The sequence below is a fragment of the Alosa sapidissima genome, chromosome 11, assembly GCF_018492685.1.
Source record: "Alosa sapidissima isolate fAloSap1 chromosome 11, fAloSap1.pri, whole genome shotgun sequence".
Classification (NCBI taxonomy): Eukaryota; Metazoa; Chordata; class Actinopteri; order Clupeiformes; family Clupeidae; genus Alosa; species Alosa sapidissima.
The window spans coordinates 27,816,003-27,835,443 of NC_055967.1; the positions used below are offsets into that span (position 1 = coordinate 27,816,003).

General features: G+C 43.8%; 2 protein-coding genes across 9 annotated transcripts in view; both read right to left on the reverse strand.

Moving 5' to 3' along the window:
• Nucleotides 1-1,236: 1,236 nt before the first annotated feature.
• si:ch211-194m7.8 (olfactomedin-4) lies at nucleotides 1,237-8,793 on the reverse strand. The gene is made up of 5 exons (XM_042111420.1): nucleotides 8,656-8,793; nucleotides 7,769-7,927; nucleotides 2,714-2,926; nucleotides 2,334-2,466; nucleotides 1,237-2,109 (listed from the first exon to the last, which is right to left on the reverse strand). The coding sequence occupies exons 1-5, from the start codon at nucleotides 8,686-8,688 to the stop codon at nucleotides 1,298-1,300; spliced, it is 1,350 nt and encodes a 449-aa protein (XP_041967354.1). The 5' UTR covers nucleotides 8,689-8,793; the 3' UTR covers nucleotides 1,237-1,297.
• Nucleotides 8,794-10,653: 1,860 nt separating this feature from the next.
• Nucleotides 10,654-19,441, reverse strand: part of ndrg4 (NDRG family member 4) — a 31,087-nt gene continuing 22,299 nt past the window's right edge. For 5 of the 8 annotated variants that reach the window (XM_042111424.1, XM_042111422.1, XM_042111427.1 and 2 more), the window contains 5 exons: nucleotides 19,263-19,310; nucleotides 19,064-19,099; nucleotides 18,190-18,241; nucleotides 17,483-17,521; nucleotides 10,654-14,057 (listed from right to left, as the gene is read on the reverse strand). In XM_042111424.1, the coding sequence (XP_041967358.1) occupies nucleotides 13,903-14,057; nucleotides 17,483-17,521; nucleotides 18,190-18,241; nucleotides 19,064-19,099; nucleotides 19,263-19,310 (330 nt within the window). In that variant the 3' untranslated portion in view covers nucleotides 10,654-13,902. The remainder of the gene's footprint in view (nucleotides 14,058-17,482; nucleotides 17,522-18,189; nucleotides 18,242-19,063; nucleotides 19,100-19,262; nucleotides 19,311-19,441) is intronic. The other 3 variants (XM_042111423.1, XM_042111426.1, XM_042111429.1) reach the window with 1 other exon arrangement.

A 19,441-nucleotide genomic window follows, 5' to 3' on the forward strand; every position in this document is an offset into this window, starting at 1 on the left:
ACCACATTGAAATATACAATATATATCCAAAATACTCTTAACCAACCAAGGCATGGTCTAGGTTGGTTAGGTTGGTCTGTCCCATTGATGCGGACTGAACCATAACCCTAAAAACCCTTACCAACCACCATCAACCTAGGCACGATCTGTCACAAACACACAACAAATGAGCCAGTTAGCTTACCTTAGCTTGCGCCCCATGTTGCCACCATATTACCACATTAAAATATCCAAATACTCTTAACCAACCTAGCCATGGTCTCCACAAATGCCCAATTCAGACAGCAAGCCAATTGCAGATCTGGCCACAAACCCTTGTGCGCCGATTTCAATAGGCCTTAGTCGCGCACTCCAACCTCGCTGGGCTGACTCCTCTGCTATTTCAGTGTATTTTGCTCTTTTCAGCTCATTGGCCTCTTCCACTCTGTCTTCCCAAGGAACAGTAAGTTCAATGAAATAAACTATCTTCTCTGAATCCGACCACAGAAGTAGGTCCGGTCTTATTCTAGTACTCACTATATGTGGAGGTACCGCCATCTGCTGGACAAGATCAACCTTCATTTCCCAGCCCACTCCATTTTCCGTTTTGGTTGTGACGCTACAGTACGTATACCGCCCCTGGGAAAGACTGACCTTGCACCCTGATAAAATATGGTGGAGGCTGCCCGCACACAAACAAAGTGTGCATTTATCATCCTCACCAAACCATTGACTTAAGTTCTTGGGAGATGGGAGCACATCATACGTAGCACCCAACATAAATCCTATCAGCTTCCATGCCCCATAGATCTTTCCAATTAATCCGTCTTTTTTCCACCCCTTCCCAGTTCACCCTCTGGCCTTGTTTTGCCTGCAACACTGCCTTAGTACATCTTACAGTCTCCTCCTGTCTATGCATTTCCTCCACTACCATTTTCCTCTTTTCTCCTGCAGAAGCCTTGCTCCATACTTGCGGCTTATATTTTAACTTTATTTATCCCCCATATTTAAAGCTCTCCACACACACTTTACTACACAATACTGGCGACGCGATCATCCATCGATTCAGTGGAGATACACTGACCAGACAGCTGTTTTATATTATGACATATCAAAATTGCCAAAAGGGGACGATTAGAGCGATGCGACAGTCGTCGTTCCACTTGCCCCATTCACTTCAAAAGATTCTATACAATTTTGTCGCGTTGCCGGCCGTGTGTGTAGGCACGTGTGTGTATAAAATGACTTTGCAACAAATCATTCACAAACATCTTTTATTGCCAGCACATGAAACCACAGGTCCAAAACGGTCATAGATTTAGAAGACAGCTTGGTAGGCCAGAAGGTAGCCTTCATTGTACATGTACAGCCTTCTGTCCACGGGGTTGTAATGCAGATTGGCTACCCGTGCGGCCACCTTCTCCAAAGGCAGAGCCAAGGTGTTGTCCTCTTGACCCGTGGTGGTATCGAAGGCGTAGAACACCTCCTCCCGGAACGTGTCCACGAAGCGTGTGGCGTACAGGACCCCGCACACCATGAAGGTGCTGGTTACGGACTTCTTGAACAGATGCGTCTTCCACGTGTGCGTGACGTTGAGCGAGTCGGCGTCCAGCAGGCTCAACACCAGGTTGCCGTGGTTACCCAGCGTAGAGTAGATGACCCAGAGGCCTCGCTCATCGGCAGACAGGTTGACGTCGGTCCAGTCGAAGCATGTGTAGTAACAGTAGGGGAACTGGTTGTTGAAACCGGCGTCGGGGAGCGTCTTGCGTAACGTAGCCTTGGTCCTGAGGTCGTAGCGACAAAGCTCCCTTGTGTTGTAGCACTGGTAAAAAACAGCTTCTCCATACAGCAGAGTGCCTGGGCCCTGGATGGCGTTGGTGTGGCTGGAGGAGGGCGCGATGGACTCATCCTGGTAGCTCTTGAATGCCATGAAGTCGCTGAAGGTCCTATACGTCCGCATGACGTTCCCGGACCGGTGGCCGCTGGTGAGTGGCTGGATCCAGTAGCGCTCCTCACTGCCCTGCTTGGCCTCGCGCCCCCAGGCTCCTGCTATGTAAGACTTCCCATAAGAGCTGAGCTTGGTGACGACAGGGGAGCTGATGTTGGTCATGATGCGCTGAGAACAGGTGCCTGTTGAGAGAGAACAGTCGTTCCTGTAGCTCAGAGGTGAAAGGTCATGGGTTCGATCCCAAGTGCCACCACACACTGATGAGAATATGTAAACTGTACCACAAGTGGCTTAAAGGGGATAAAACAGATATCAGTATGCATGGGCTGAGGAAATCTATATTGCTGGAAGCATTAGGCTAATTGTATGTCTGTGAAGTAGGATTTTTTTAGGGTAGATGGCTTACTTCTAAATTCTGTGGGGATGGTGCGACAGGATTGCACACGGTTGTTTAGTAGGCGCAAGTTTTCTTTCACAGTCTCCAGATTGAAGACGTTGTCTTTGTACATCTTCTCTACATTCACTTTAGCTTGGGCAATCTGGTAAAACATGAATTACCACTTTATAATACAGTAAATGTCATACTATCCTTATTATTTCCATCAAAGTCTATTAATCTCTTCTGTTCTGTTAACATTTATGAATAAATACTTGACATCACAGCTTAGTTGTTTAATCACTGTAATATTTTGAAACAGTTTTAACAAACTACTAAACCAGCATAAAGGCTTGCTAAGTTCTTTACTTTGAAGTTGAATTAAGGAGTCGGTGAGCATGCTGGTGTACCTCTGTGGAGAGTTTTATGGTGTCTTTAGATGGGTTGTCATTATGGGTGGTGTCTGCGACGAGCTGGAGCTGCTCCAGCTCTGTGCTGAGCTGATTCAGGTGAAGAGCGTTGTACAGGCCGTTAGAGTTCAGGTACTGGAACGGGCCCAGGCGCTGGGTCACATTTTCAACAGTGGCCAGAAGTTGTGGCATCGTAGCTTCCGTCTCCTCAACCTGTGAGTCAGACAGTGCCATGCAAATTCATATAAGCACACAGGGCATACAAATTCAAACAGCACTTGGACAAACACAACTGCATTTATATTAGATTAGAACAGTGTTTCTCAAACTTTTTCAGACCAAGGACCACATAACCAAAAAAAAAAACCCCTTCACGGACCACCTAGCTAAAAAAAAAGATTTCAACGGTGTATTACACAACAGACCTGCTCACTGAACCACCTTGCTTATTGTCTTTGCACCTTGCTTATTGTGTCAGAGGATTCATATGATTTAAACTGGCGTAGCTTACATAAGCAGTGTTGCAGAACTGTTTGGATTTACATACAAGTTGGATCAATGTTGCAAACAACTCATCTATATTATATTTTACCACATCTGCTTGCGGACCACTTGGGGTGGCTTGCGGACCACCAGTGGTCCCCGGACCACACTTTGAGAAACACTGGATTAGAACATTGCCCAGATACTGTAGCAAGAGGCTGGCGGACCAGCCGGTCCATTGGGGGCATAGCTGGTGGTCCGCTGGCATTTTGCTAATCGGCTGGCAGGTTGCAGACAGATTGCCCAATATTTTGGCACTATTGGTCTAAAATATTTTTCATTTGTTCAGTTATACTCCATACATCATTTTATTAACTTTTCTTAATATTCATGACAAATTAAATTTAAAGAGATTGTGGTCCAACGGCGGACCTAAAGTGGCAAGCCACCAGCGGCATACCACCAGCGGTCCGCTATCTGCCAATCTGATTTTGCTATCTGGGTTGGTTCCCAAAGACTGGGTCGCGACCCACAGGTGGGTCGCAGGAGATTTCTGTGTGGCGCCTGCCATGGACCTCGCGGTTGCAAAATGCAAGGGACATGAATCAGCCTTTTTGCAGGAACATTAACGACACCAGCTCTTCAGCTTGACCGATTAAAATCTAGTTACCGTGCTGTCAACTAAAGCAGACATCCGTATACCGGACATGGCTATTCAATTTGCGTCATAGGCTGTAGATAGTTTCGATTGTAGATGCACTCTTTAAAGTTAATAGCAACCTCCTCACATATCTTATTGTTTCGGATTTAAAACGCACTACAGCACATTATATTAGGCTACATTTTCCTCTCGTAGGCCTATTTCCTCTCGTTTTCCACCTCGTGAACTCTTCTAGGCTACAATAAAGGCGCATTATCTTTCGGCTATTGCGCAAAAGCCTCTTGTTCCATTCTTACAACATAGCCTGTCACAACATCAATACACAGCCTTAGTATAAGGCCTACAAACAAGCAAACGTTTAACTCCAGAGGAAAATGCGGATTTAACTTTCCAAATAAAGAAACCTCCACAAATAGGCTACAATAACAACTTGAGTTATTTGGAATTGACGGTGTTATTATGGATCCATTTGTCTGCAACGCAACGTAGCATACAACATCTCTCTTTAGAAATACAGGAACAGTGGCTCCAGCTGTGGCACAACTGGCTGGGGCACCTGCACCGTACGCCGGCGACCCGGGTTCGATTCCCGCCCCGTGGTCCTTTCGTGGATCCCACTCATAGTTCGATTTACAGGGAGACAAAGAGACAGAAATATCAGTTTTGGGGGGGTCAGATAATTTTTCTGATATTGTAAAAAAATATCATTACAGTTGGCTACAATACAAGTCAACTCCTATTTTCACTAGGAAAAGTTTAATGTAAAGCGATTTCAGACACCCCTTAGCCTGGCTAGCGCCACCACTTCTCAATGAGACGTGGTCTGGGAACCAAACATTCATTTTCTCGTATTTGAAAAAAATGCCCAGATCCGTTTATTGGGTGCCACGGATGTCTATCAAATGCGTCTGTGCATAGCTCATCATCGTCTTGCTTCCCCCCTGTTCTGTGATTGGTTCCCTATCTCAGGCGAAAATTTGCTCCATGGTCTCCAGGCTGCCTTAGCAGCGTGAATCAAATCGCGCGCAAGGCAGCATGGGAACACCCAGGCTAGACACCCCTATTATGGACCGTACTATTTTTAACCACCGTGGCGCTAGAAGCAACGGAGATAGAGAATGACTTCAACTTCTCAAGCAAGTGTCAACGACGTTGAATGACAAAACGCTAGATTCCTCCAGTAGTCTAAATTCGGTTTGCTGCTGACGTGCATGGGTAACTGTAAGTTGCTAGCAGACGTCTAGCTTGTTGAAAATGTGCTATTTTACAACCTTCATGTATTAATGTGTTTTGTTCTTTCATAGCTCATGTCACGTCTTCATACATTTAATTACCGGCTACTTACCTGCTACTTACTTACCCACTGAGGCTAGTAAAGTGGACCTTGGTTAGTTACCAAGGGTAGTTAGCAAGATAATTCTCTATTTAAATCATTAATTATTATTTTACATTGTGGTGAGGTAAAATCGATTGTCATTTCCAAGGAGATGAACTCCAGTCCATAGCCTAGGTGTCCATTGATTCTTATTTTATCTTGAATAAATGATTGTGCCCTTTTAAAATTAGTTTGGCACAGATCCTGTGTTGTTTTTATTATGCACAAGAGGGTCTGATGTAGCTAAGCCTACATAACATTAGTGAAACCTGTGGAAACATAAAGAGCCAAGTAGCCTAGGCTAAATAGTACATGCTAGTATTTTAATTTGTTTTTAATTGGTTAGTAGGCCTATTGTTTTTACATTCTGGTTATCGGATTCTTGTAGGTTACCGCTCTGTAGTTCTTATGTGGTAGTATGTTTTTTCATAGTAGGCTATATGCTCCTTAATCACATTAAAGATTGCTTAGGTTTCACATATCTCTAGGCAATTGTGTTGATTTGACACTGACTACCATAGACTATAATGGAAAATTGGTTTCTGTTTATACAGTAGGCTAGGCTATATTAGAGGGTTGGATCTTACCTCCAGGTCTTATGAAATCTAAAAATAAACCAAATCAATATGTCATGAAATAAGCAATAGGCTTCTTGTAAAGGTATTACTTTTACTAGTAATTAGAATGGTATTTCAGTGCACTTCGCTTCTAACTTTTGAGAGTTGATCAAAACAGTTCTCTTTTGGATATAACAACAATGAGATATTCTGTAGCCAACTGATTATCAGTTTGTCGCATGTTTACACCTTGTATGTGTGTTGCACAACACATGTTGCACTGATGGTCATAGAAGAAGTGAAGGAGCAGTACCCCCCAATTATGGTGGGGTAATTCACACTCTGATCCCACCCCTGCTCTCTCTCCCATTCGCTTCCTCTCACTCTCCACTGTCCTATCATTAAAGGCATAAAAAGCCCAAAAAATATATTTAAAAAAAAATCAGGAACAGCTTACTATGCTGAACAGTTATGACTCACTGTAAAAAAAAAATCTATAGTCTTAATAGAGCCAGATTATGCTTAAAGCCTGAGACAGAGTATATAGTTTAAAAGTTGAATTTAGATAATGTAATGGATGTTGATAGACAGAAAGTTGAATGGATGTTAATAGGCAGATTGTTTAATGGATGTTGGTGGATAGTTTAATGGGTGGATGAGTGAATGGTTTGAAGAGGATGAATGGATAGAAAGTTGGATGGACTGTGCCTTATATCCTTGTAGAATGGAGAGACACAGAGAGAGTTGGCCTAGTTAAGCAGAAAGCAGTTGATACAGGTGCAATCAGTTTAACTGGCCCTTTGATGGGTCCTAGTAGTGAGCAGCTGGAAGTTGATACAGGTGCAAATCAAGTTAATTAGCCCATTGTGATGTCATCAGCCCATGTTAAGTCTATGGGGAAAAATAAGCTTGTTTTTTATTAATATCTCAAAAAGTATAAAGTTTACAAAAGTGAAAAATACATTCCCCACGTGTCCTTTTCAAGACCTACGTTACAAAGTTTGAACGAAGTTTCTACGTTAAACGGTTAAAGCTGAATTAGATGCAGAAATTTGGTGGGAAGAAGAAGAAGAAGAAGAAGAAGACTTCGGATAACAGAACAGTGCATTTTCATGCACTGTAATAATCAAGTTAAATCAACAAATGCTCCCAACTTGAAATATCTAGTAGTGCCAACTTAGTATTGTGAGTAAGGTAGACTTACAGTAGGTTAGCAATTCAAAAATTCAAGTTGAATCAACAAATGCTCCCAACTTGAAAATATATAGTATAAGTATATACATGTAAGTATATACTTTTTTGATCCCGTGAGGGAAATTTGGTTTCCGTGAATTAGTGAAACACACTCAGCACACAGTGAACAGACAGTGAGGTGAAGCACACACTAATCCCGACGCAGTGAGCTGCCTGCTACAGCGGCGCTCGGAGAGCAGTGAGGGGTTAGGTGCCTTGCTCAAAGGCACTTCAGCCATTCCTACTGGTCGGGGTTTGAACCGGCAACCCTCCGGTTACAAGTCCGAAGTGCTAACCAGTGGGCCACGGCTGCCCCAAAGCCGCATGAACACACCCAATTCCATCTGATCTAAAAGGCGTGTGTGTGTGTGTGTGTGTGTGTGTGTGTGTGTGTGTGTGTGTGTGTGTGTGTGTGTGTGTGTGTGTGTGTGTGTGTGTGTGTGTGTGTGTGTGTGTGTGTGTGTGTGTTCACGCATGAGTACCATGACACCCAATTCCATCTGATCTAGCAGATAAGCAGCAGTAGCACTGGAAAACACTGGGATGGGAACACTGGGATCCCAGGAGTAGCAGGGGGTTTTTTTCAAGTTGTTGCCAGAATTCCTGTCAAAACTTGCATGCCCTGTCAATAAGTAAAAAGTTTATAAAACTGACATAAGGCTAAATAATCTATATTAACCTTGCATCATGTTGCCTAATTAAGTGTGTGTGTGTGTGTGTGTGTGTGTGTGTGTGTGTGAACCTACCTGTGTTTGGAGCTTGTGAAGAGCATCCCCACAGTCCTGCATCAGATTGGATATGTTTTCATATTTTGCAGTGGGGAAACTCCACGTGAGGCTTTCCACATCACACACACAAGAGCCATCACGCAGCTTGCCATTCACCTGCTGAAGATGGACACTCTCCTAAACACACACACATTGAAAAAGTTCAAATTAACTGAAGGGCAAATGAAACACTGTGACACACAGATGTTACATAGAGAAAGCTGCACGGCAATAATTAATAATAAAATAAGTAATTAAATATCTAATACATAAAATAATTGATCATATAGAAATAAATTAATTATATTATTCCACTGCTTGGTTGAATTTCCGCTGTGCGTCGTGGCCGTTTTACAACCTTGAACGTGCATTAATTTCTGTTAACCGAGTGCCGTGTCGTCCAATATCCCTTACTTATTATTTTACAATTCCAATAAATGCCTGATAGCACCTTGAGATAAGTTAACTCAGCCAAAATGACCAAAGCTATAATGTATTAGAGAATGTGCAAAACAAATATTAATAGTTGCCAAAAATGGCCATTTGTGTTTAAGTATGTGGCTACATTAGACGTCCACATCTCTGCCTGTAGCAGTATGATTGCCATGAAGTCTTCAAAAGGCAAAGGTGCTGTACGTATGCATTGGTTACAGCTAAAAGGTGTTCAGTGTTAATGCACACTTGGGAACTGTTGAAGGAAAGTATTTATATAATTAATATTAGCTTTAATAATGAACAGTGTTGTTACAGTTATTGTTATTGTTATGACATTCATGTAATAAGTATTAATAATAAAGACTGATAAATCATCTAAATATCAACACTTATATTGCTATATGAAAGAACGCCCTCTGGGCTGCACTCACAGTGAGAGAGAGGATAAGCAGAAGGCCCAACATGATGTTAGCTGGTACCGAGTGAGTAGAGCTGTGACCGTGGTCAGCCAGTATGCCAAGTGAGTAGCAACGACCGCGCCGAGCAGCACGTTTAAATCTAGCAGATGCTGTGAGCCACATGGGAGTGTTTCTCAGGGCGGTCGTGCAAGTGTGTGTGTGTGTGTGTGTGTGTGTGTGTGTGTGCGTGCGTGCGTGATGAAGAAGTCAGAGTGAGAGTGCTGTGTCAGAGGTGGGAAACACACTTTGCTCAATCAACACCACAGCGGTGTTGCAATGCACCAGAAGGCCAAGCACGATGGAAAGCATGCGGTCCACACTTCCTAGTGAAAGGGGCTCTGTTATTATATATTTTATGTTACTAATAGGAAGACAAACAAAGGAAACAAAATAACAGTAGTACACGTCCATTGAGTTCTGAGAACTCTATGTTTTTGACCAGTATGGAAGCCATCTGAGTGTAGGCTGAATATGTGTTATGTGTTGTAAATGTGTGCCTGCTGCTTTAGATAAAAGTGTTTTTGTAATTATAAGGTCATGGGAAACAGTTCTAAGACTTTCCATTTGAAATGTATGCATCCAGTTCTGGAATAGTAGTTGCAGTAGGACAGTAACATGAGGCTGGAATGAGTGCTCGTGTAATACTAAATAGTACAAAATGAGAAACTTGGAGATGTAGCAGTTATTAAACAGTAACCTCTTACCAAATGGATAATTTGATTTCATGTATATAATGTCAAAGAAAGGAATTATAGGAGTCAGCAAATTGGGCTTTACCTGTGGAACTATAGAGACTACTGTTTATCTGTATCATAATAAAAACTCATCATGTTTATGGTGTCGTCTGCAATGTAGGCCATACATGCTGTAAAGTCCTGCGTTGGGACAGAATGTACTGTATATTGGGCCTCATTTGTAAGTCTTGCTCAATCCTGTGGCTTTGTGAATGGATGGAAAAGAAGAACAGAAAGTGACCAAATAAGGATATTCAGTTGGGAAAAAGAAGCAGGGGAATTTATTATTCAGGCCCAGGCATAGTTGCATGAGTGTCAGCATTTCAAAGTTCCTGTGCATTAAATATAACTATTGTTTGTGGCATGTGGGGGCATTGAGCTGACTTGGTGTTTGTGATTAAGGTGTCAAGTTAGCAAATTGATTTTGCCTTGTGTTTAAACCACTCGGTGAGTTGCACAGTTTTGAAAACGAACGTTAAGGGTTGTTTTAGGACATGTTTGAGTATGCCTGTTGGCAGCCACTCTGAGTAGTCAAAGGCGATTCAAAACGAGTCAGAATGGTCGAGACAGGACCAATCGTCAAAATTTCGGTGTCCACCACTCTGCTTCATCCATAACAAACCGGAAAAGGGACTCAAAGTGCTAAATACCAGAATTGTCCTTTAAGTCTTTGCTCTTTACCCATCATTCAAATTATGGCCCGTGAGATTTCTGCAGTTTGTTCTCGTCAAATATATCAAAATATGAGCATGACCCGCATCTCTCTAACTTCCTTTATCATCTTCACTGTTCATTTCACTGTTTATCTAATCAAACCAGAGATCACTCAAGTTCAGAAGGTCACTATAATCTCACCACACCCTTGAGGATGACACAGGGCAACATCCAAGCCCTTCACTTCAATGCTTCAGATCAGAGGCTGTGTGCCTCTAGTGGTTATCTCTGAGGGACATATTCAGGTCTAATCTTGCTGCAAAAGCCTCTCAGTAAAAGTTCAAGCATCAAGCTCAAGCATCACTGCAGATGTACACCTGTCTTGATCAGTCATATGGAAATGCTGACCAATGACATTATTTCAGTAGGACCAGTCACACTGAAAGATCAGCCAGAAGTTGGTGAAGTAAAAAGCACTTAGTTTTCGATGGTGCATTTAGACATAAATAATTATTTTGACACTTATGAAAACTTCCAAGATGTTGCTTTGTCAAGTAGAATCAGTCCACAACACAAAAACAACTTTTCTTTCTAGAATTCTTTATTTGATTCATATTCGGAACACAGAGTGACAATTTCCTTTATAGATGTTCTGTACATATTTCATTAACACTGTTGCTATGGAGAGACAGGACGCTGCTCCTGGCCTCAAGACTCACCCAGACAGGCCCTGACCCTGACCCCTGACCTTTGACACTTGACCTGGCAAGGATCAGCACCAGGGTCAGGTCCTCTCTGGGCAGGAAGACTCAAACTAAATCAGTCTGTCTATTAACACAACGTATTGCTCATTACAAATTCAGTTATGCTAACAGTAGTAATGATAATAGTATTATTATGGATATCAATAAAACATCAAAAACAAAAACAAAACAAAAAAAACCTCTACATGGCTGGAGAAGAGCTACTAATTAAAATATAAAAAGAGGAGAGCTCAGTTTTTCGAATGGAATGATGCTCCATTGCAATGACAACACGTGGGGCCGGAACTTGGGCTCGGACGAGGCCTCAGCGCCACATCAGAGCCGGATCCGGGCCAGAGAAAGACAGCAGCGCTGTCTGGGTCACCAAAGTAAAAGCAAAAGAAAACAAAACAACAAAGTTTCTAGCTAGAGTGCAGGGAGCTGTGGGCCAGGCCGGAGGAAGGGCTGGGACTGTACAGCACTTTCAAAGGTAGTACATTCAGGAGCCACAGGCGAAATATTCTCTACGTCACACGGAGGTAAGACAATAGCACAGGCTTGTACCGTCATGACTAACAGAGCATGCAAACAGAGGCAAGGAGCGGAGGAGGCAAATACACTTCATATATATTAGATATATTTATATGTATATGGAAGAGAGAAGATGGTAGAGAGTTTGTGTGAGTGTTTGTGTGTGTGTCCCATGTTCTTTGCAATAAGGTGGTCAGCCTGTAATAAACAAGCACTGCATTTTTATGTTAATAACAATACCAATATCCTTCTCTAAAGACATATTCCTGAACTTACGTTCTCACTGCTTGCACTCTCTCTCTCTCATACACACACACACACCTCCACAGGTTTCTGTCCACTGTCTATGTCCTCTCTCTCTCCCTCACCTCACTCTCTGCTATAAAGCATGTAGTGTATGGTGTGGGCAACTGCTTCCTATTGTTGTTGTCCGTCAGTGAGTAAATCTGCGGCTTTTTTATACACTTACAGTACCAGCCAGTTCTCCAGACCTCAGAGCTACAACTACAGGGGTATTTTCTGTGACTGTGTGTGTCTAGCACATATGTGAATGCAGCAGCAGCGGCGGCGGCAGCAGCCTTCGGGTAGCAGAGAGGAGAGGTAAGGGCCTGGGCACCACTTGAGGAGAGTTTTAAGGCCACGTCTGTGGACTCTGGGCACCGCATGTCATCGCATGTCCGAGTAGAGGCTGGTGCCGTGTGACGAAAGGTCAGCGCAGGGGCCGGAGCTTCGCGTAGCTGACGGCCGTAGCTTCACGGGGGTTTTGACGGCCAGGTGATGAGCGGGAGAGGGGCCGCTGAGAGCGTCTGTGAGCCGCGGGGCACCGCGTTGTATGAGGAGGGGGGTTTAAGAGAGGGCTTTACCCTACATTCTGAGCTTGGAGCAGCTAGCTCCAGATAGCCCCACCGCTCACAGACAGACATGGCGAAGCGGACCTCCATCTCAACAGGACAGGGCCAGGTCCCACCCCAGGGTTAGTTAGCTATCTGGGCCATCTCCTCCTCTTCACGGTTGACCCTTAGCCAGCTCTACGGCGTCTGTGTGTGATTGGGGACCGGGAGCTCCAGGCTCAACACAGTATGAACAATACAGTGAATCAGACTAATGTTAGCCAAATCAGCTCCAGAATGTGTAGTGTGTGTGTGTGTGTGTGTCTACATGTCTGCATGTCTGTTACCCCAAGAGGGCTGATTCTCAGTCCGCAATATGTGGTCTCATACTAGTAGACCTATCTGTGTGTGTGTGTTGTGTGTGTGCGTTTGTGCATGTGTGCATGCATGCGCGTGTGTGTGTGTGTGTGCGAGCGTTAATAACTGTGTGTGTCTATGTGCATGTCTGTGTGTGTGTGTGGCTTTGGTATAAACATGGTGTAGGATCTAGGAGGAGAGGACAGGCTTTGGCTTGAGCTGAGCCATAGCTGGGCTATAGCTGAATTGTAGCTGGGTTAGGCTGGGCTGTGCCAGGCTGCTGCTAAGTGCACACTGACTGCACATGGGCTGGGCTGGGCTGGGTGGTGTCTATGCTGGGCTGTGGTGCAGCTTGGTCTGGGATTGGGTGAACAGGTGCATGCTCCGTTCTGACGAGTGGGTGGCTCACCTGATTCTACGGTCACATCTCCTAAAAGTCCCTCTCTGTCTGAATGTCTGTCGGGACGTCACGTTAAGCGTCTCTGCTTGGCGAAACTGACCACCCAGAGGTGACTTCCTCTGACCCCTATGTCCAGGTCCCTGAACATGGTCATAGCGTCAGCTGGCAGGTCCTTATGCCTTTCAGTGGAGTGTCTGGTCAGCACGTGGCTGTGTGTGTGTGTGTGCTCTTATGTGTATGTGTGTGTGTGTGTGTGTGTGCTCTTGGTTCTGTGGCGACTCTCTATTATCCTCTTGGTCTTTGGGTTATGAGCTCAAAATCAGTACCACTCCTCAAAGCCCTTAGAATCACTCTTCATGGGACAAGTGTGTGTGTGTGTGTGTGTGTGTGTGTGTGTGGTTTGGCAGAGTATATGTGTGTGTGTGGTTTGGCAATTGTGTGTGTGTGTGTGTGTGTGTGTGTGTGTGGTTTGGCAGTGTGTGTGTGTGTTTGTGGTTTGGCAGTAGGTGTTTGTTGGGGTCAGAAAATAGTAATACTCACAATCTCACAGACAAAAGAGAAAAAAAAAAAGAGAAAGCAGGTGACATAGCAAAATGGCTTTCAATGTTTTTGTTGAAAGAAGGGGGGAAAGGACAGGTTTCCATCTATTTGTACAGGGACGGATGGGTGGCTGGGTGGAACTAGGCTAAAAACAGAGAAGGAGAAGAGGAAGAGAACAACTCTGAGAGATAGAGAGTGGTCAAGCAACGTAGCCAGCACAGCCCACACCTCTCCCCATCTCCATCCTATCTCTCCACCCTCCTGCCTCTATACACCCCCCTCTCCCTTTTCTCCCTTCCTCTGTCTCTTCCCCCTTTGTCTCTCCATCTCTCTCTCTTCCTCCTCTTCCCCTGCCTCTCTCTCTCTCCTCCCCCTCCTGCTCCTCCTCCTCCTCCTCCTCCTCCTCCTCCTCCCTCTCCCATGGAGTGTGCTTAGCAGGACACCTCCATGGTGTGGCTGAGCTGGGCCACCCCCTCACTGCTGTCCGACTGAGTGCAGGCGCGCGAGCGAGAGCCTTCCAGGGAGCTGCCACTGGTCAGCGACGCCGTCCGAGAGCGAACAAGCCGGGTCATACTCGCCGTGGGCACTGTGGAGAGAGAGAGAGAGAGAGAGAGAGAGAGAGAGAGAGAGAGAGAGAGAGAGAGAGAGAGAGAAATAAAGAAAGAGAATGAAAAAGAAAGAAAGAGAGAGAGAGAAAGAAATTGAGAATGAAAGAAAGAATGGGATGGGCAGTTTGAGGAGAGCGGGGAAAAGAGTCAGAGAGAGAGAGAGAGAGAGAGAGAGAGAGAGAGAGAGAGAGAGAGTGGGAGAGAGAGAGAGAGTGGGAGAGAGAGAGAGAGAGAGAGAGAGTGGGAGAGAGAGAGAGTGGGAGAGAGAGAGAGAGAGAGAGAGAGAGAGAAAGAAAGAAAAGAGAAAAGAGAAAAACTGAATCAAATCTCAGAAACAGGTGGATGTTTACGTAGCGCTTTCTTCTCAAAGAAGTTGAAAAACAAAGAGGAATGATGCAACATGCTGTGGTTTCAAAACAGCAAGACCTTGAAGAAGTTGAATAATCTATACCCCCCACCAGAACATTCACTGCAACAAAGCAACTGCAAATCTAAAACGGCCCTGCTGTGTAGTACATATTCACAGTACATTTTTGAATGGGGTTGGGAGAAATGGATCGCAAGTTTTCTCTATGTGACAAACAGCTGCTTATGCATTACAGAGGAAAAAAACAAAAAGGTGCACTGCACATGCCTGGACAATTGATACTTGAATTAAAAGCTAATTAAATTACCATGATGAAAATATCATGGTATCATTGTCAGCCTGCAATGTCAGCACACTGGCATAGTGTGGGGTGATAGTGTGACTTCTGTCTAATGCTAATATCATTCCCAATCACCTGTGCAATCTTAAAGTTAACCATTAACCACATTGGGTGGGAGCACTGTCATCCTTGTATTAGTTTTAAGAACACAAGCAAAGACAAGGGCCCGTTTGCACAAAGCACCTTAAAGCGTAACTCTCGCCAAAATGCAACGTTGGGTCTTTTTGTGAATGTTCATTTGAAAACATAATTATGTTTCATTTAAAAGCATAATTATGGAAAACCAACTGTTAAAGTGAGTTGTTCAAAACCTTTCTTTTTAGTAAACTCTGTGTACACAACCGTCTATCACAACAAATAGAGGGTATAGCTCCGTATAAAAGATGTGTCCGTCTGCCTCATAGGTCTAAATATCAGCGTGTTCCGTGAAGGTGTCGTGGACCGGATTAAAATAGTCAGCCAATCAACAGCCAGAGAAAACTGGGCTGAGAATGTTGTAGGCAGATATTAGACTTAGGCCTACTAGCTGTTGGTCTAAAGACATATTTATGCCTTAAACTTGTTTCCTGTCATTTAGAAACAATGCTGTGGTCTAGTCTAGTCATCAACAGAAAATGAACAGACTGCGGAAAAAATAAGAATGGATTTGGCGTGACATTTATTGCTTGTGCGTGAGAGGGTGAGATTGATGCTGAAAGCGTGAGTGTCAGATGCGTTAGAGTTGCCAACCCTGCCTATCATTAGATTAGATTTTATTAGATTCAACTTTATTGTCATTGTGCAGAGTACAAGTCCAAAGACAACGAAAACCAGTTTGCGTCTAACCAGAAGTTCAAAAAAGCAAAATAGTGCAATGTTGTGTACAAAGTATACAGGTGGTGCATAGACAGGACAAGAAGGGTCCTACTTAAGGGAAAAATCTTAAGGTCCTTCGTGCAACCGGGCCAAGGTTTCATATGTCATGCACCTGTCAACCCTCAGGCCTTCTTCAGAGCATCTTTGGCCCTTTCTCTCTCTCCTCAAATGAGAGGAGAAGCTCATGGGAAGCCATGTGCCATGCAAGGCTAATCAGAATATAGGTGCATGCTACAACAGGCCAAGCCGAGGGCTAAGACGACCTCAATGTGTGGGTGATGAACTGGAAGGAGAGAGAGGAGGAGAGGATAGCAGAGGTGATGAGGGTGTGGTGTGGTGTGGTGTGGGATCCTTCAGGAAACAGGAACGGTGATTTAACCAAACCTAAAGGAGAACTCCAGCCATTTTTCACACATATCTTTGTTTCTCAAGGTCACTGAGTACTGTTGGTATGAAAAAAACGGAGTATGGCAGCTACAGTGCCACACTCTGAGGGTATTTTTGTACCAACAGTACTCAGTGACTTTGAGAGAAAATAGAGATCTATGTGAAAAATGGCCTTTTGAGTCTTCCTTTAAAGCTCAGGGGCTGGGTCCCACAGGCTCCCCCAGCTGATCTACAAACACTCCGGCCCAGTGGGCTCCGCTGAACTTGGACACGGATCCACTGGATCAAGTGCAGGTCATCAGAACTAAATAACAGTGGATCACCATGGGGTAGTAAATGAGCTGGCAGACCAATACCGACCCAAGGCCCGGTTTCCTGATAGCATCGTAAGCCTGAGTAGCTCGGAAAGCCCTTTTTACGAACGTTGTATGATTTTTGGACCAGTTTCTTATTGCTTAAGAATGTCGTGAAAACACTTGCAAGACTTGCACATGCCCCAGCGCAATCGCAGATTCAGTTGTGTCCGGTCTAGCCCGGCTGTAAGTGTGCGTTACAGAGCGAGAATTCCCTAGTGTAATGGGACCAGGCCATGTCTGGCTGACTGACCAGTGGGGTATTTACAAGTAGCCTACATGGGTTAGTGACAAAACTGGGTAAGTTAGAGAGAGTAGTAAACATTCTGATAGAAGAGCTCTATGGCTTCATTCAACTGGAAAAAACAAAGGCCAAAGGCTCTTCTTTTAGGTGATTTACCACAGTGGTTCTTAACTGGTCTGGCTTTGGGACCCACAGTTTCCCATGTTCATTAAGTCGCGACCCATATATTGTTTTAGCGATCAAGCCAACAGACACGGTGAGCTACATGCTAAGACACACATGTTCCACACAAGTGCCTGTAGGCTTACTTGTTTGGAACATGCTGATGTTTGGCAGGGTTGTGCACAATTCGAATTGCAATTATGCTTCCTGTTTGCTACCTCAATTGAAATGCAAGTGAAATTCAAGAATTGAATTGGAATTTAAGAGCCAGTTTCAATTCAATTCTGGAATTTTGCACAAGCCTGATGCATTACATTTGTGAAGTCTTCAACTCCTGATGTCACCTTTCAAAGTGCTCAACAGGTTTGTCTTTGACAGGGGTGCTTTGTTATGTGGCATTTTCTCTCATGTGCCAGCAATTGTGAACATTGCACACTGGGGTTTCTGCCCCATGTCGGCTCAATTAAAGTGAATCTAATTCTACTTAAAATATTCAGGGTCGTAGATTTACTACTTATTATGAATGAACTTACCCAGGTTTCTCACTTAACAACATACTTGAAATACCCCCCAGCATGCTTTGCACCCCAGCCCCTATCCCCTCTAGCCCAACCCCATGGTCCTGCTGGAGGAGAGGAGAGGGGATGTATCAGATGAATGATGTCACGGAGGCAGAAAGAGGAAGCAGGAAGTACCTGACCCTCCACTCAACCTGCGATCCTTTACATATGCAACTGAGAGGAGAGGGGAGGAACACACAAAGGGCTTGGTTAACACACACACACACACACACACACACACACACACACACACATGTTGTCTAAATAAAACAGGTAAGTCAAACACATAAACATACATTCTATTCTATGTACACACACACACAACACTTCTACAGTATGTACACACACACACACACACACACACACATCATGGACACGCACAAAACATGGTTTGATGATAATCTTGCATATAACAAAAAGCACTTTCAGAAGGGCACAATAAATCTTAAAAAAACATTAATTGAAAATGGCAAAAGGTCATTGTATTATATCAGATTATGATGCATGACTTTAAATAGATTTTATAAAAGTATCTCTGCATTTAACTTGGTTGGTTTGTATCAAGCAATATGTACTACACATTTAGAGACAATCCCATAGAAAAATGTGTATAGAATATACTAAAGAATGCTCATAGTGATGCAAGGTTGTCATCTGAGGGTTCAATAGATTAATTCCCACTCATCACAGTGAATTACACTCACAAACATCACTGAATGAGACACACACATAGACAAGAAAAGGAGTTTGTCAGGAAGGACCCTAAGGATATGAATTAACTGCTATCCTACTGATCAAAACTCATCTGTCTCCACACACCATAGAAAATCACAAGCACTTACTGTAGCCCATCCCCTGAAGGAAGTATTTGAACGCCTCAGTCAGTTTTCCAGGCTGGAGAGCAAACATAACAGAGAAAATTTGAATCCAAAAGTATGTGGCGTGCCTTTATCAAGCACAGGACCTCCAAATGTATGAAGTGTCACTTAGGTAATTTAGTTTTTTTAGGATTGCACTTGCACTATATTCCTGTACGCTTTGACCTTTAGGTGGGAGGGGATTTACTAGTAACCTGTGTCTCACATCACAGTTGCACTCAGTGCTTATATAGGTGCCCGATCCTAATTATAAGGCCAAAACAATGTGTAAAGTTCAAAGTATCAATGTGATGACATTCATGGTTACACCCTATGTGACACTGTACTACACTGTATAACTCCAATGTAAATAGTACCACCAGTAGCCGTGGCCTACTGGTTAGCGCTTCGGACTTGTAACCGGAGAGTTGCCGGTTCGAACCCCGACCAGTAGGAACGGCTGAAGTGCCCTTGAGCAAGACACCTAACCCCTCACTGCTCCCCGAGCGCCGCTGTAGCAGGCAGCTCACTGCGTCGGGATTAGTGTGTGCTTCACCTCACTGTGTGTTCACTGTGTGCTGAGTGTGTTACACTAATTCACAGATTGGGATAAATGCAGAGACCAAATTTCCCTCACGGGATCAAAACAGTATATACTATATACTCATACTATACTTATACCACATTTAAAATATTTAAAGGATATGTGCTAAACACATTTTGGATTCGTCTTTATCAGACAATGGACTTTACTACCAAATTCTGTCTGTGTACACCACGTATGTGATGCATATCTGACATATACAAACTTTTAGGGTAGAATAATAATAATAATTTGTGCATGGACATCTGAACTTACCTGGGTGAGCTGTGGAAGTCCACCTGAATCGGACATCTATAATAGGAGACGGTAGACAAAGAAAAGAAGAATTGACTTGCTTGATATGGCATTTACTTATTAGACAACTGAATGATACTTGTTTAATTAGTGCATATTGATCAGCAGCTTGGTTATGGTTCATAATGCCCGGACTGTGTAAACAGTCAGTCAGTCTTACCTTCAGGAAGGTGGTCTTAGTTGGGTCCAGCTTGGAGTTACACTCAACCTATAGAGACAGACCAAAACAAGAACAAAATGTTGGATCCAGGACTGTGACAAAAAAACAGAGAAAAGAGTGAGAGAGAGAGGAGAAAAGAAGTGAGAAGTGATAGAAAATAAGAAGAGAGAGGTGGGCTG